The sequence below is a fragment of the Carassius carassius genome, chromosome 21 (assembly GCF_963082965.1).
Source record: "Carassius carassius chromosome 21, fCarCar2.1, whole genome shotgun sequence".
NCBI lineage: Eukaryota > Metazoa > Chordata > Actinopteri > Cypriniformes > Cyprinidae > Carassius > Carassius carassius.
Window position 1 is genome coordinate 4,503,978 of NC_081775.1, and position 13,555 is coordinate 4,517,532.

Consider the following 13,555-nt stretch of genomic DNA (forward strand, 5'->3'; position numbering starts at 1 on the left):
AAAAATCTTTAGTGGGGTTTGACTAAAGCAGTGGCAACATGAAAACCTTATTATGAGTGATCTGGAAGCACGGAATGTGTTAAGATCCCAGTAGACAGGTCTCAGATGATTATTATAAGCAACATTTATAAGGAAATGAAAGATGAATCAGTAAAAAAAAAAGAAAAGAAAAGATCAACTTTTTCATTCAGAACTTAAAGGGGTATAATAAACTTTATATAGCAGTTTGGTTTAATTGATTTCATATAATTTTGTCCACATTAGCAGAGTGTCTTGCAGGTCAAGAGCGTTGAATTATTCTGATTGCAACTGTAACCCAAACAAACCCAAAATGCACTAATACATTCATAGTTGCCTTTACAACTGATTCAGACTCATTAGTAGATATTTATATAACATTTACATATGGTCAGATATAAGGTAGCTATAGTATAGTAAGATGCCACAACAATATAACGCTCTCTCTCTCTCTCTCTCTCTCTCTCTCTCTCTCTCTCTCTCTCTCTCTCTCTCTCTCTCTCTCTAGAACGAACGAATGAACATAGGCGCAGTATTTGTGTCGCATCGTCTTCACGGGCAGAATTGCTGAAGGAAATACAAAAGACAAATGAATGAACGACGCTAACGACTGAACTGCAACAAACGACAGTCTCACAGGTACGAATGTTTCATTTACTCATCTCTGAGAAAACATTTTTAAATATTAATGAAAATAGCTTACGTGTGTATGCGAGAGCGACTGTAATAACATGGTTCATGACCATGACAGCTGCTTACGCAGTAAACTCTTTCGACTTAACGTCTCTCATGGAGCCTAAATGTTCAGATGAAAATGCTTGATTAGAGATGCTACTGTTTATTTTAGTGTCGTTGCGTTTGGGAAAGCATTGCGCTAAAGGACGTAACGTTATATACACACAGTACAGAAAAATGGAAAGCGACTGCAGCACGTCAACCGCAACCCTGGACGGTAGAGGGTTTTCCCACAAAGAGTCATAAGATTACACCATTATAAAGATGTCAATCATATACATGTCTTGTCACGAATGATGCTGCATGGGTCTACACCATCTAATATTTTGTCAAGTAACCTGATATGTGCTATAGGCTACGTGGGGCGACTAAATTACCCATTTTTAGGTTAGACAAACGATCAGGTAGAAATAGGTGAGACAACTGTACAGTTTCACTTTGTTTCACTTTGAATATGAGCAGATTACAAGAATTACAAATATATCAAATTTCTACATTTTAAAGAGGTCATGAAATGCATTTTTCAGTTCTTTACCTATGCCTACTGTACTTGTACTATATTATGTTTGTAGACGTTAGCTTACAAAGTTTGCAATCATGGGGACGGGGCGTTACCTTTTTAAAAAATGCAAGTAAAATTCCCAATGCTGTGATTGGCAAACTTCATCGTAACTTATCAACACTGTATTCAATGCCTGACGTGTTTTGATGCTGGAGATGGCCAGCACTGTATGTGGCCAGAGCCTATGTGTTTGAGTCTGAGTCAAATCCCAAGGCAGAAGAAAGTGAACCATGGATCAGTGCAACCACAGTTGCAACAGTCTGCTTGCTGATCTGTACGTAGGCTACATTAAAACTTATTATAACTGGCATATGGCAAAACTATTATTGTTAAACTGGCATCATGTTGAGAATAATAAAAAAAAAAGAGTCTGTTATGAAATGAGACAAATAAAAACATTCTCATTCATTTTGGATTAGTTCACACAAAATGTAAATTTGGTCATCAGTTACCCCCATGTCATTGCAAAACTGTAAGACATTTGTTCTTCTAAGGAACACAAATTAAGATAAATTAAATGAAATTAGATATTTGATCCATCGACTGAAAGTTTATTTACCCCAAAACTCAGATGTTTTAAAACATAAGTATTAAGATCCAAAAATAAATCTATGTGAATCAAGCAGTTTAATCCAAGTCTTATGAAAAGACAGATTTAATGTAGGCTTTTACTCACATTTGATTTTATGAAGAAGATGGAGAGAATGAATTTCAAAAAGGTTTTTGCCAGAGAAGAAGTTAGAATGAGAGATGAGAGATAGTGTAGAGTTTGGTTGATCAAGTGAATCAAATACTGATTGTATGAGCCACATTTAAAGACATACACACAACGGTGACCACACACTGAATTCAAGATGGAACATTGCTCATCCCTTAATAAACCTGGCATGTTTGAGAACAGTAGAAGAGAAACACTGGTGGAGCATTGCAAGGTTTGGGGTTCGATTCCCCGGGAACACATGATAGGTAAAAATTGATAGCCTGAATGCACTGTAAGTCGCTTTGGATAAAAGCATAAATATAATTTAATTTTAATTTAGAAGAAGTACATCTTCGTGCATATGTGCAGTTTCATTTAATCTGCGTTGCGCATGGATTGTCAGGAATTATGTATGTGACATTCCTTGGAGTTTCAATTGTTTATGTAAAGCAGCTGCTGTATACCCTTATGTAGCAAATTCAAACAAATAATTTAATCCATACACATGTCTCTAAAGTGAAAGGAATGCTGCAATACTCTTAATTAATTTTTACCTCAGTCAGACATGCACACATACACACAGTTAAATGGTTAAACAGGACACAGTTCTGATCTTACTGCATACAAATGGGCCTCTGTCTGTGCCTGGAAACATTCATGGAAATGCACGGAAATGTCTGACTGTATGGAATCTGAGCATGCATGAGAGGGAAATATTGAGTTATATAGTGCCAGCTGCACTAATAGACTCGCTTTCAACAGGAAAATTTCTTGATGCAACCTCTCTGTTTTTAAATGTGTTTTAGCACCATGTATTAATTTTACAATGAATTTTCATTTCATTATATTTCATATAATTAAGGCAATGACATGATGTTTTTTTTTTTTCATGTAGGCCAAAGTAATGCATTTAGTCCATACAATGATTTCAAGATTAATATTACAATTACAATTTTACAATACTAATATTTATATGTTTCAAATATGTTTGGCGTGTCAAAATCCAGTGGACAGCCTAACAAACACTGTAAACTAATAAAAAAGAATAAAGCATGTGTAATTGCAGTCAGGAGCATCTTGTTGTAGACAATATTGACAGCAAGCACTTGTTGCTGATAGTATTTTCAAAGTCAAGGACCAAGTGCCCATCTAATGTGTACCTTAATGGTGATTTCAAATAGACTTAAGCAACTTTTGTAAACACACCATTTGGTGGGTGTTGGTGGGATTATACCAGCATCCAAAAGATAACATATGCTGGTCATCTAGCATGCCAGCATCTCATGCTGTGGACCAACATAACAGCACTAGCATCCCAAGCTGGTCCATGATGACAGAATATTAAAATTTTCCTTTGGATATTGTGTGTAGGCTTATTCTTTTACGGTGTTAGACTTTTTATTAAAGAAAAAAAGAGGCTATGCACAAAGCAGATATACATACTTTTTGGTTCTTCCCATGTTTCAGCTGTTTTTGTCATGTAACAAGAAAGAAATTGACTGTCCTATTAATAACACATCTCTCCTGTATACAAATTCAAAAACAGCCAGAAACCTTGGTGTTATGATTGATGATCAGCTGACTTTCTCAGACAACATTGCTAAAACTGTCCGGTTTTGAATAAACTGCAGATTTGCTTTATTCAACATCAAACAGATCAGGCCCTTTCTTTCAGAACATGCTGCACAACTCCTTGTTCAAGCTCTTGTTCTGTCCAGGCTGGTCTATTGCAGTGCTCTCTTGGCAGTGTCACATGTATTGGTTTAGTTTTCTGTGTTTCCGTTCTCCTGCTTTGTTTGTTTTCGTGGTTTTTTATTTAATTAGCTTCACACCTGTTTGAGTTCTCCTAATTAAGTTTCTATTACTTAAGTCTGTGTTCCCTTAGATTCCTTTGTCTGCTGGATCATTTGTGTTTGGTTGTACCCATTCTCTCCTATGGATTATTAAAAGAACTCTTTGTTTATACTCGCAGGCCAGTTCTATCAAACCTTTACAATTAATCCAGAACGTGGCAGCAAGATTAATTTTTAATGATGTGAAAAGAATGGGGTCACACCTCTGTTTATCAATTTGCAATGGTTACCAATAGCTGCTCACATTAAAATTCAAGGCATTGATGTTTGCCTAAAAAACCATGACTGGCTCTGCACCCTTTACCTAAATTCATTACTTCAGACTTACAAGTGCATCTCAATTAATTAGAATGTCATGGAAAAGTTCATTTATTTCAGTAATTCAACTCAAATTTGAATCATACACAATACACAAGTTTCACAATTTGAGTTGAATTACTGAAATAAAGTAATGTTTTTTCCACGGCATTCTAATTTATTGAGATGCACCTGCATATGCCCTCTAGAATATGCCCTCTTAGATGCCCTTTTGACTTGCACACTATTCATTTGCTGCTTGTTTTCCAAAAATGTTTTTCTATTCTATATGTTTTCTTTTCATTTATTATACAATTAACAAAAGCAAAAAAGACCTCTAACACTAGCTTGCTCTATTCTTTTTCTATTCTATCTGTTTTCTCTATATGTATTATGTTATTTAAAAAGCCTTTGCTGTGTGTACTGCTTTAAGCTAACTGAGACTTGTTATAGCACTTGTATATCATTGCTCTTTTGTTGATTTTGATTTCTTCCATGGTTCTTATTTGAACAAAGTAAGTCACTTTGTAAATGTAAATGTAATGTAAATGTATATCGCTTGAATAAAGTGTGAACAAGAATATTATTAAAATTCATGTCAAAAGATCAGCAAAGGGCCAGAAGCAATTTGTAAATGGTAAATGTAAAAATCTGTTTATTACTTCTCTCTCTCTCTCTCTCTCTCTCTCTCTCTCTCTCTCTCTCTCTCTCTCTCTCTCTCTCTCTCACACACACACACACACACACAAACACACTTTTTTAAGGGAAAATTCATTTCCTGACAGCAAGAGCCAATGTACATGTTAAAACACATTGACACACGTTGAACAAACAGAAACTGCCTGGAGGAAAAGATCAAATCAAAATTTTCCAGGAACTGGAATGTTTGGGTCTAGAATTATACATAAAATAGAGATACGTAAAATAATAATAATACAAAAAATCTAAAATTGCGTGATGTTTTGACATCAAAGGAAAATTTCATTTTATTTTTTTGAGTTTTTCACTTTATTCAATTCACATATTGTGATAGGACGGATCAGTGTTGACAGAAAGCGAAGTGGGAGAGAGAGGGGGCGGGATCAGGAAAAGTCCTCAAGCTTGGATTCGAACTCGGGAGTGCAATGACACTGTGTGTTGACGCACTGCCCACAATGTTATCAGTTCGAATCCCAGCTCGAGGACTATTCCTGATGTTTATCTGCTTACCCCCAGAGTATCCAAGATATAAGGGACTTTGTTTCTTAAGTAGAACACAAACCAAGATTTTAAAGTCAAACTGTTTCACAAACTGTTTAAAGTCAAACTGTTGCAAAAACTGTTGCACATATCACTCTTATAGTGTAAGTGGATGGGAATCACAGGTAAGACATTTAAAAAAAAAACCCTGCAGCTCGTGATGATACATTGATGTGTAAAGACACAAAATGATCAGTCTTTGAAAGAAACTGAACAGTATTTATATTGTTTTTTACCTCTGATTCACGCAATGTCTGAACTGTTAGAACTGTCCTGATTTGTCTTCCTATGCATGTTCTCAGCAGAAGGGCGCATGAGGCGTCCTCTCATCTTCTTGCTTTATGGCAGATTGCAGACTTATAGTTGCTTTACCACCACCTATCTCTCAAGTGGAACATTGACACTCTATCTACAAGCTCAATTAGTAATGCACTTACGTATAAGTTGTGATCTGCCAAAAAACAAGAAGACGCCTCAGACACCCTGCTGCTGAGAACGCGCTTAGGAAGATGTGCTCAGGAGAGTTCTAACAGTTCAGACATTGCGTTGTAATATTTTGGTGGGTTGTAATATTTTTAGAATGTGGTATATTACATGAATAATGTTATTTATTGTGAAAATTCAACTCTGCAAAAAAGTCTGTGGCATCCAACCTTTTATTCTTTATGTTTAACATTAAAAACAGTGATAAAACACTTTGTTTCATTATGCTCTACTGTTTCTGTCAACATGCCTTCTGAAGCTTTCATTCTTCTGATGCCTTTATTCATGCCTTCATTCATGTTTATTTCGTGAAGAGGAAAATATTTATTTTGGTGTTTTGCCTTTATTAAAATACATTAGTGGAGTGCAGACAGGAAGTGAAGTGGAATGTGGGGTGGCAGGATCGGGAATTAAAGTATATTAAAATAGAAAGCCATTATTTTAAATTGTAATAATATTTGACAATATTTGTTTTGCATTTTTTATCAAATAAATGTAACCTTGATGAGCATAAGAAACCTCTTTGATTTTTTTTTTTAAAATCTTAATTCTGCTTGCAGAAAGTGAAACTATTCAGAGCGCTAAAAATTCTGTTACTGTGTACAAAATTTAGTGGAAAACATTTGTTTCATGGTGCAAGAAGAACAGTATAAAGATCCAGTATAAGTCTTAGTATAGTATAATGACCAATAGTACACATTTTGACAGGAACTTCTTCAGCAGGACAATGCATTTACTGCCTTTAAAAGCAGATTGTTGGAAGTGGATCTGAGAATCTTATATAACACAGCTCTCTTGCCCACTGTAGTATCAGTCAGGCATGTAGAAGAGCTCCATATATTGTCAAGCCACTCACCTTTCACTGAGTTCAATGCAAGGTGTGGCTCAGAATGGCTCAGAGGTCACTCTGTCTGAATGTGGAATATTCGACACCAACTTATGTTTACTCTTTTGGCTACCTGGGTTAAATTCCCAGATAATTCATGCACTAATAAAATGTGTACAAAATATGTAAAATTTAAGTCATAAATGTTAAATGTTATTTTGCTTTTTATCCCAGTAACATCAGAGGCTACATGCCCTCTGCCCTTAATGTGTTTTGCACATTTACTTAAATGGTGTCGAGAGTTTTTGTGTCTCTGAGCAGAGATTGTTACATTGGATCATCAAAGCTATAGCATTGGTATACAAGTGTGCAGGAAATGAATCCCCTCCTATAGAGTTGTATGTGTCAAGTGACTTAACCAAAAGAAAATGTCTGTTTACCCAGCGTAACCTTGGTTCTCTGAGGGAAAAGTGTGAGACAGACTAGGGGTGCCCCCCAATTCTACTATTTCAGAGAATATGAATCGGTATGAATGGGCTGCTAGCCAGCCTTATAGTAAGTTGGGGTATTCATTATTCCTGAACGGTACTTCAGAGCTTTACAAAATTAAGCATGTGACATAGGCAATAGGTAAAACCCAACATAAAATACAGTACATTACATTACTACAGTAATATTTAACATTTCTGGCTGACCTTCTGTGCAAAAGAACTATCAAGTCTGGTGATGCAAGGCCTCTGCACAACAGTACATCAACTTCACCTGTCTTTAAATGAAAGGCATGGATGAATTTCAATGGAAGACACCAGATTGGTTCAACTTTATCATTTCATTAAAAGACTTAATCTCCATCTCTTCTGAGTTTTAGAGTAATTCATAGTCTGTTCATGGTTAGCGTATGATAGTATGCAATTAAAATAGGTAAAGATGGTGCTGGCTGAATGTTATTTGTGACTTTCATGTTTCCTTCTTGCCTTAGATGGGTGAGGAGAAAAATGACATCTTGTTTTACACTAGGTTGATCTCAGGAAAATGTGGATACCTTGTAGAGAAGCTGTAACAACTAATCAATAAAATGCAATCCAACAGCAAAATCCATCCATCCATCAGGTATACCTGCACAAGTAATTAAAAAGCTCAAGTGCATGTATAAAAATATACATTTCTAATTTTAATTGAATGTATTTGTTTCTCTCTGCAGGAGAAGAAATTATAAGGAACAGTTGAGCATATGATTTCAAAAAGCAACCACAGCCTATAGGACAGACTGTCACTATGGTGCCTCTACTCCAACTTTTTTTTCTATTGCCTCTTATTAAGCCAATCACAAATCATGTCCATGGAAACTCTATTTCATCTCCAACAACTCATTCAAATCACAGTCTGTTTTCTCGGACTTACATGCTTTTCAGAAAAATTGAACACAGATCGGCAGCCAATGCTGCGTTAGAAACTGCAAGACCGTTTCTTCATGGCTTCTATCAGAAAAGTGCTGTTAAATCAAGTGAAGATCCAAACGAATGGAATGAAAGTGGAAATACTGAGGAAACACTGTCAGAAAAAACATTACATACTGACATAACTGGGTTAAGAGGTATATTTTTATTATCACCCAAAAGAGTCAAAAGAGGTCCTACCCAAAATGCCGTAATGCTACAAGATGCTGCTGGAAAAGAAAAGGAGACTGCTGATGAGACAGAGTCAATGACAAAAGGACCAGTCACTGAATTTGAAGAGAAAGACCTATCAACAGCTGGGTCAGGTGATATGTTAATACCCAGAGAAATTGGCTTCATTGGATCATCAACAGAGGCAATATCATCTTTTGATAAAAAGCATACCCAGTACAGACCGCAAGTTCAGACTGCTTATAGTGTGCTGGCTATTTTGACCACAGTACAAACAAATCCAACATTCAAACGTTCACTCTTGACCAGTCCTTCTACAATTTCACCACCTAATGAAAAGCCTGTACCCACTTCCAGTAGGATTAGCCAATTGGACTCCAACATGACTGAACTGGAAATAGGTATAGTATATATGTAGTAATGCTGCATTCACCTAAATAAATGAAATGAAAAATTGCACCTTTGAGATTCTGCTCTATATTATTTATATTATTATATTATTTTATACTTATTATTATATATACTATATTATTTTACTTCTTTATTCTGGTAAAATTGTAATTACAAATATTTTTACTTAAAAAAAATGTTTCTCTAGTTGTAAACTCATACAGTAATTATAATAGTTCTGTTGTGACTTCTGTCATGAAAACTAAAGAAAGACTGTAAAAATAAATAAATAAATAATAAAAAAAACGTTGATTTTGATGTTACTGCACCATTCCTCAAATTTTCTTTTGTTTATCAGTTAGGTTGGGGATAACCACTCCAGCTAAAATTCAGCCAAGGCAGTTTACCACTTTACAGTCACATACTGAGGCCACCTCTCTTAGCACAAGCACAACCAATCTACAACTAGAGGCACCATCACTGGGAGTTGACATCATTACTTCCAACTCTTCACAACCAAAAATCACTTCACACTCAACAAAATCAGCAAAAAAATTAAATGACCAGTCAAAGGAGCCAGGAATGAAAGGAAGAGTGACCGATATAAAGAACACTAAAGGTTTGATCAGTCTGAAGAATATATATATATATATATATATTTTATTTTTGACATTTTTAATGTGATTGTGGCTCTGTTTACACTTGTGATCAGATCATTTATGTACTTGTCAGAATAAGCCAGGTATACTTACAATTATAATTTTAAGTATGTCTCTTACTCTGATAAGTATACAGAAAGTATACTTGGCCTATAATTGTATCCTTTGATCAATATATACTTAAGAAAATCATAAGTAAGTATTCTGAGTATACCTGGTTATTAAACACTTTTTTCCCCACACATATGTAACCCACAAAACCAGAATTAAAGGGTTAGTTCAGCCAAAAATGAAAATTAAGCCATAAATTACTCACCTTGAAATCATCCTATGTGTATATGACTTTCTTCTTTCAGACAAACTCAGTTGGAGTTATTTCTTTTATTTATTTCTTTCAATCTATTTGATGCAACTCAGCAGATGTTGCACTTCATCGGTCCATGAGAAGTTTAATAAAAAAGCTCATCCATTACAAAAAAGTGTGTCACACAACTCTGGGGGATGAACAAAGGATTCCTGTAGCGAATCAATTCATTTTTGTAAGAAAAATATCCATATTCAAAACGTAATAATCACTTTAATCTAGCTTGCGCTCACTGTTATAAATGGAAGCAGCTGTGGGCGGATGATGCATGAGGTCAGCTTTGCACATGTTCTTCCTGTTTCCTTTGGTTTCCCAACACAATCCAAATACATGCAGGATAGGTGTCTTTAGGTGTGAATATATGTCTCTGGTATTGTGACCTAGTAAAACGGCTTATTGAAAAATAAGAAGAGAGGATTCAGTCATATCACAGGAGCAGCAAGTTATAACATTTTGATTAAAGATTACACATTCAAAAAGTTTTTGAGCCACCATTCCTTTAAATGTATATGTGTACTCAGTTGACCAATTCACATTAACCAGATGTTTTATTTTGTCAAAATGTGTAAAACGACAATTTAGGAATTTTGATTCAGAACGATGTATATTGTTTTATAAAAACAATGGTCTGAAAAGGATTGTATTGTATGTAGTTTATGTTTACATTTATTCATTTGACAGGCGTTTTTATCCAAAGCGACTTATGCATTTTACACAATAATCTCAATAATGTTTAATCCCCCTTTTTTGCTTTTCACAGACACTACAACTTTTCCAAGGACTGCCTCTCCTCATCCGACTGGACATGGAAATTTTCCATTCTCAGAAAATGATGGAACATTTACAAAGAAGGACCAGTCAATCTTACAGGGAATAGTCCCATCTCTGAAGTCAAACCCTGCCTCTCCAACCTATACCCTACCTAAGGACCCCTGTGCTTCTGGTGTGGGTCACTGTATTTTTTCCAAAGATCAAAACAACAATGATAAATATGGCACAACAAATGGGAGCTTTTTAGTGTGGGCAGACTTAAAACGCACACTTTCATTTGCATGGGAGCTGCATGTATTTGGTTCTGCTGCCCTTTTCTTTCTGCTGACTGCTGGCTCAGCCCTCGGTTTAGCTTTATCTCTCAGCTTGAACTGCCCTCACCGTGGTGAACTGATACTCACCAATAGCCTCTTACTAGTTGCAGGTGCAGTTAGAGCAGGCCACTTCTTGCTTGACCCATATGGGACTCGGCTCCTTCTGCCAACTCCTGTCGTAATAGCTTTATGCACTCTGCCATTACCACTGTTAATTCTGGCACAGGCTGCATTAGTGATACTGGTACTAAAAGAGACAGGTGTAAGCTGGCTTCCACCAACACTTCAGCGCCCCCCTCTTTTAGGAGTGTTAGCTGTTTTCCAATGCACTCTCCTACTTGCTGCAGACTTACTTTCCCCTGCACTTTCGCCTGCTGTTCCCATTGTCCTTCAGAGCCTCACGCTGACTGCAGGCCTCGTACTGTGTTTAGGCTACGTTTTCTTTGCATTGCCACGCTTCTCTCACACACATTCAACACGGGCTGGGAATAAGGGGATGGGTGAAGGAAAGATGCGGGTTTTAGCACGGGTACTGGCAGTGTGTGCTCTTCTTGGGGTGCTGTGCTGTCTGTTGCACATCTATGTCTGCTTGTGGCTGTATGGACTTCTAGGAGACTGGAGGCGCTTTCGTTGGGCATGGTGGCTCTGTCAGTTCTGGGTACGACTGTTGGAGCTAGCCTGGGCTTTCTGCTTGCTTCTGATGTCTTCCTGGGTCTTCTGGAAACCCAATCGAGGAGCACCAAGACAGGAAGGAGCTGCCACAGGAAGCTTGCCCTCACCCTCCCAATCATCAAACTCTACCAGCAGACATACTTGCTGGGCAAAGATTGTGCAGAGCCTCAAGGTAAGGCAACAAAGGAAATCCGAAAGCAATGGGATTGGAGGGTCAATTAGTGGATCAGGGGCCGGAGAGTTGCCTAATAACTGGGCAGATCAGGAGCGATCAGGGGCAGACATTAGCAAGAGCCTCATACGAAATCGTGATCCACTCAAAGACAGCAATCATTTGCGCAATCTGAAAGGCTTTGCAGGGGGCTCTGCAGGTTCGTTGCTAAGGCTGCAGGCACTTGCTCAGCCACTACAGCGCTCTTTAAGCAGCAGTTTGGACAGGGACAAGGAGTCAGCCATCTCCCTCTGCGATTTTGACCTGCGCCCACCAACTCCAATTGACCTCAGCCGCAGTATTGATGAGGCACTTCATCGTGAGCATCTGTTAAGGGGTGAAAGTTTGTTCAAGCCACTGCGACCGCCATCACCTCCTATGTCTCCAAACCTTTGGATGCGACGGAATAGTGACCCCCAAATCACGCTGTCATTGAGCAGTGATGAACACACATTGCTCACAGAGTCCTCTACAGGTCTGGATCGCTCCATTCCTAGTGCTGTGCCAAGCAGACAAGTCACAGCACCCCCCACACCCACTCATCAGGGCTTCCGTTGGGTCTCTGAGGCACAAGTGCCTTCCTCTTTGTCCTGCCCGGTCTCACTGCACCCTTCCCCAAGCACAAGCAGTGTACTCATGCCCAGTGCACAAAACACAAGGCCGTTTCTAACCCCTGACCTTGACAGTTCACAATCAAATACCAGAGGGGGGCAAAGCTACTTGAAAGTTGCTCGAAATGATGACTCAGCCAGTGTCAGCAGTGACATTATTGACCTTTAAACATCTGACGCACAGCAACTCCAGATTACAACATATTCATATTCTCCTAAAAGTAGAGATTAATCCTGATTTGCAGTTTAATTGCTGTATAATGGCACTTAAAGCGGAGGAGAAACATACTGTTAAGGGGCTTCATCAGATTTTATTAAATGGACTGAAATGTTAAGTGCAATAAGCACTGGAAATATAAGTTCTTCCTTTAAAAAAGTATTTTTTACAGTAGTGCACATACTATAAGATGTCTATGGGGCAAGGCATACCAGAGGCAGAAATCTGCAGCTTGTATTCACTATTATTAATGTTTTCGTACAAAATGTGTCATTTGCTCTGTAAACTAGTCGTTTTAGTGGTGTGACCACTATTTTAGGCAAAATAACCTCTAGATGTGAATGAACATAATTTCTGTTGGTGTAGTTGCTCTACGTAAAATACTTTGGTGTCTCCTGTTATATGTTACATGTTATATTTAAGTTTTGTGGCTGTACTTTGCAGTAGTGTGCATATTTTTTATGTTTATTCTGGTGCAGTGCCTTGTCCCCTAGTGCAACCTAAGTGCTACCTTAGCATGTATTGGATGTGCCAGAACAAGTAGATTTTCTGGCCCATGCTTTGTACTTCCAGGTTATTCTTGCAATGCAGCATACCTAAAACATACTATTCTTACAACTGGAGTTATGTTTAGTAAAATAATTTTGATATAGATGACTGGTGGTTGTTATATATTCAGCAGTTTAGGAAAAATTTCAACACAGCTGGATGCTCAACTCATCACTACTTTATTCAATACAGAACTTTGATGTGAGCAATAAATTATAAAATACTGCGAGTGTAACTTAAACAGATTATGTATATACTCGATTTGTTTTGTTTTTTTGTTTTTGTAAATGATGTATTCTGATTAAATTTAATGCATACTGTGAATCTTTCCTTTTACAAAATATACTGATACTGGCAGAATAAGGACTAAAGATACACTACATTTATCCAAGCTTATCTGTCCGTAGGACAATACAACAGATACACATCCTGAGAAATGTTAATGTGCACCATTTA

The 13,555-nt window shown here is 37.3% G+C and overlaps 1 protein-coding gene across 2 annotated transcripts; it reads left to right on the forward strand.

Annotated features, from left to right (window-relative positions):
• The first annotated feature begins 506 nt into the window (after positions 1-506).
• LOC132097374 (proline-rich transmembrane protein 3) lies at positions 507-13,076 on the forward strand. Of its 2 annotated transcripts, none has more exons than XM_059503039.1 (5): positions 507-657; positions 7,731-7,823; positions 7,915-8,742; positions 9,090-9,350; positions 10,515-13,076. In XM_059503039.1, exons 3-5 carry the CDS (start codon positions 7,989-7,991, stop codon positions 12,500-12,502), a joined length of 3,003 nt encoding a protein of 1,000 aa, XP_059359022.1. In that variant the 5' UTR covers positions 507-657; positions 7,731-7,823; positions 7,915-7,988; the 3' UTR covers positions 12,503-13,076. The 2 variants fall into 2 exon arrangements, with proteins under 2 accessions (XP_059359022.1, XP_059359023.1); XM_059503040.1 differs by having other exon boundaries at positions 9,094-9,350.
• Positions 13,077-13,555: the final 479 nt, after the last annotated feature.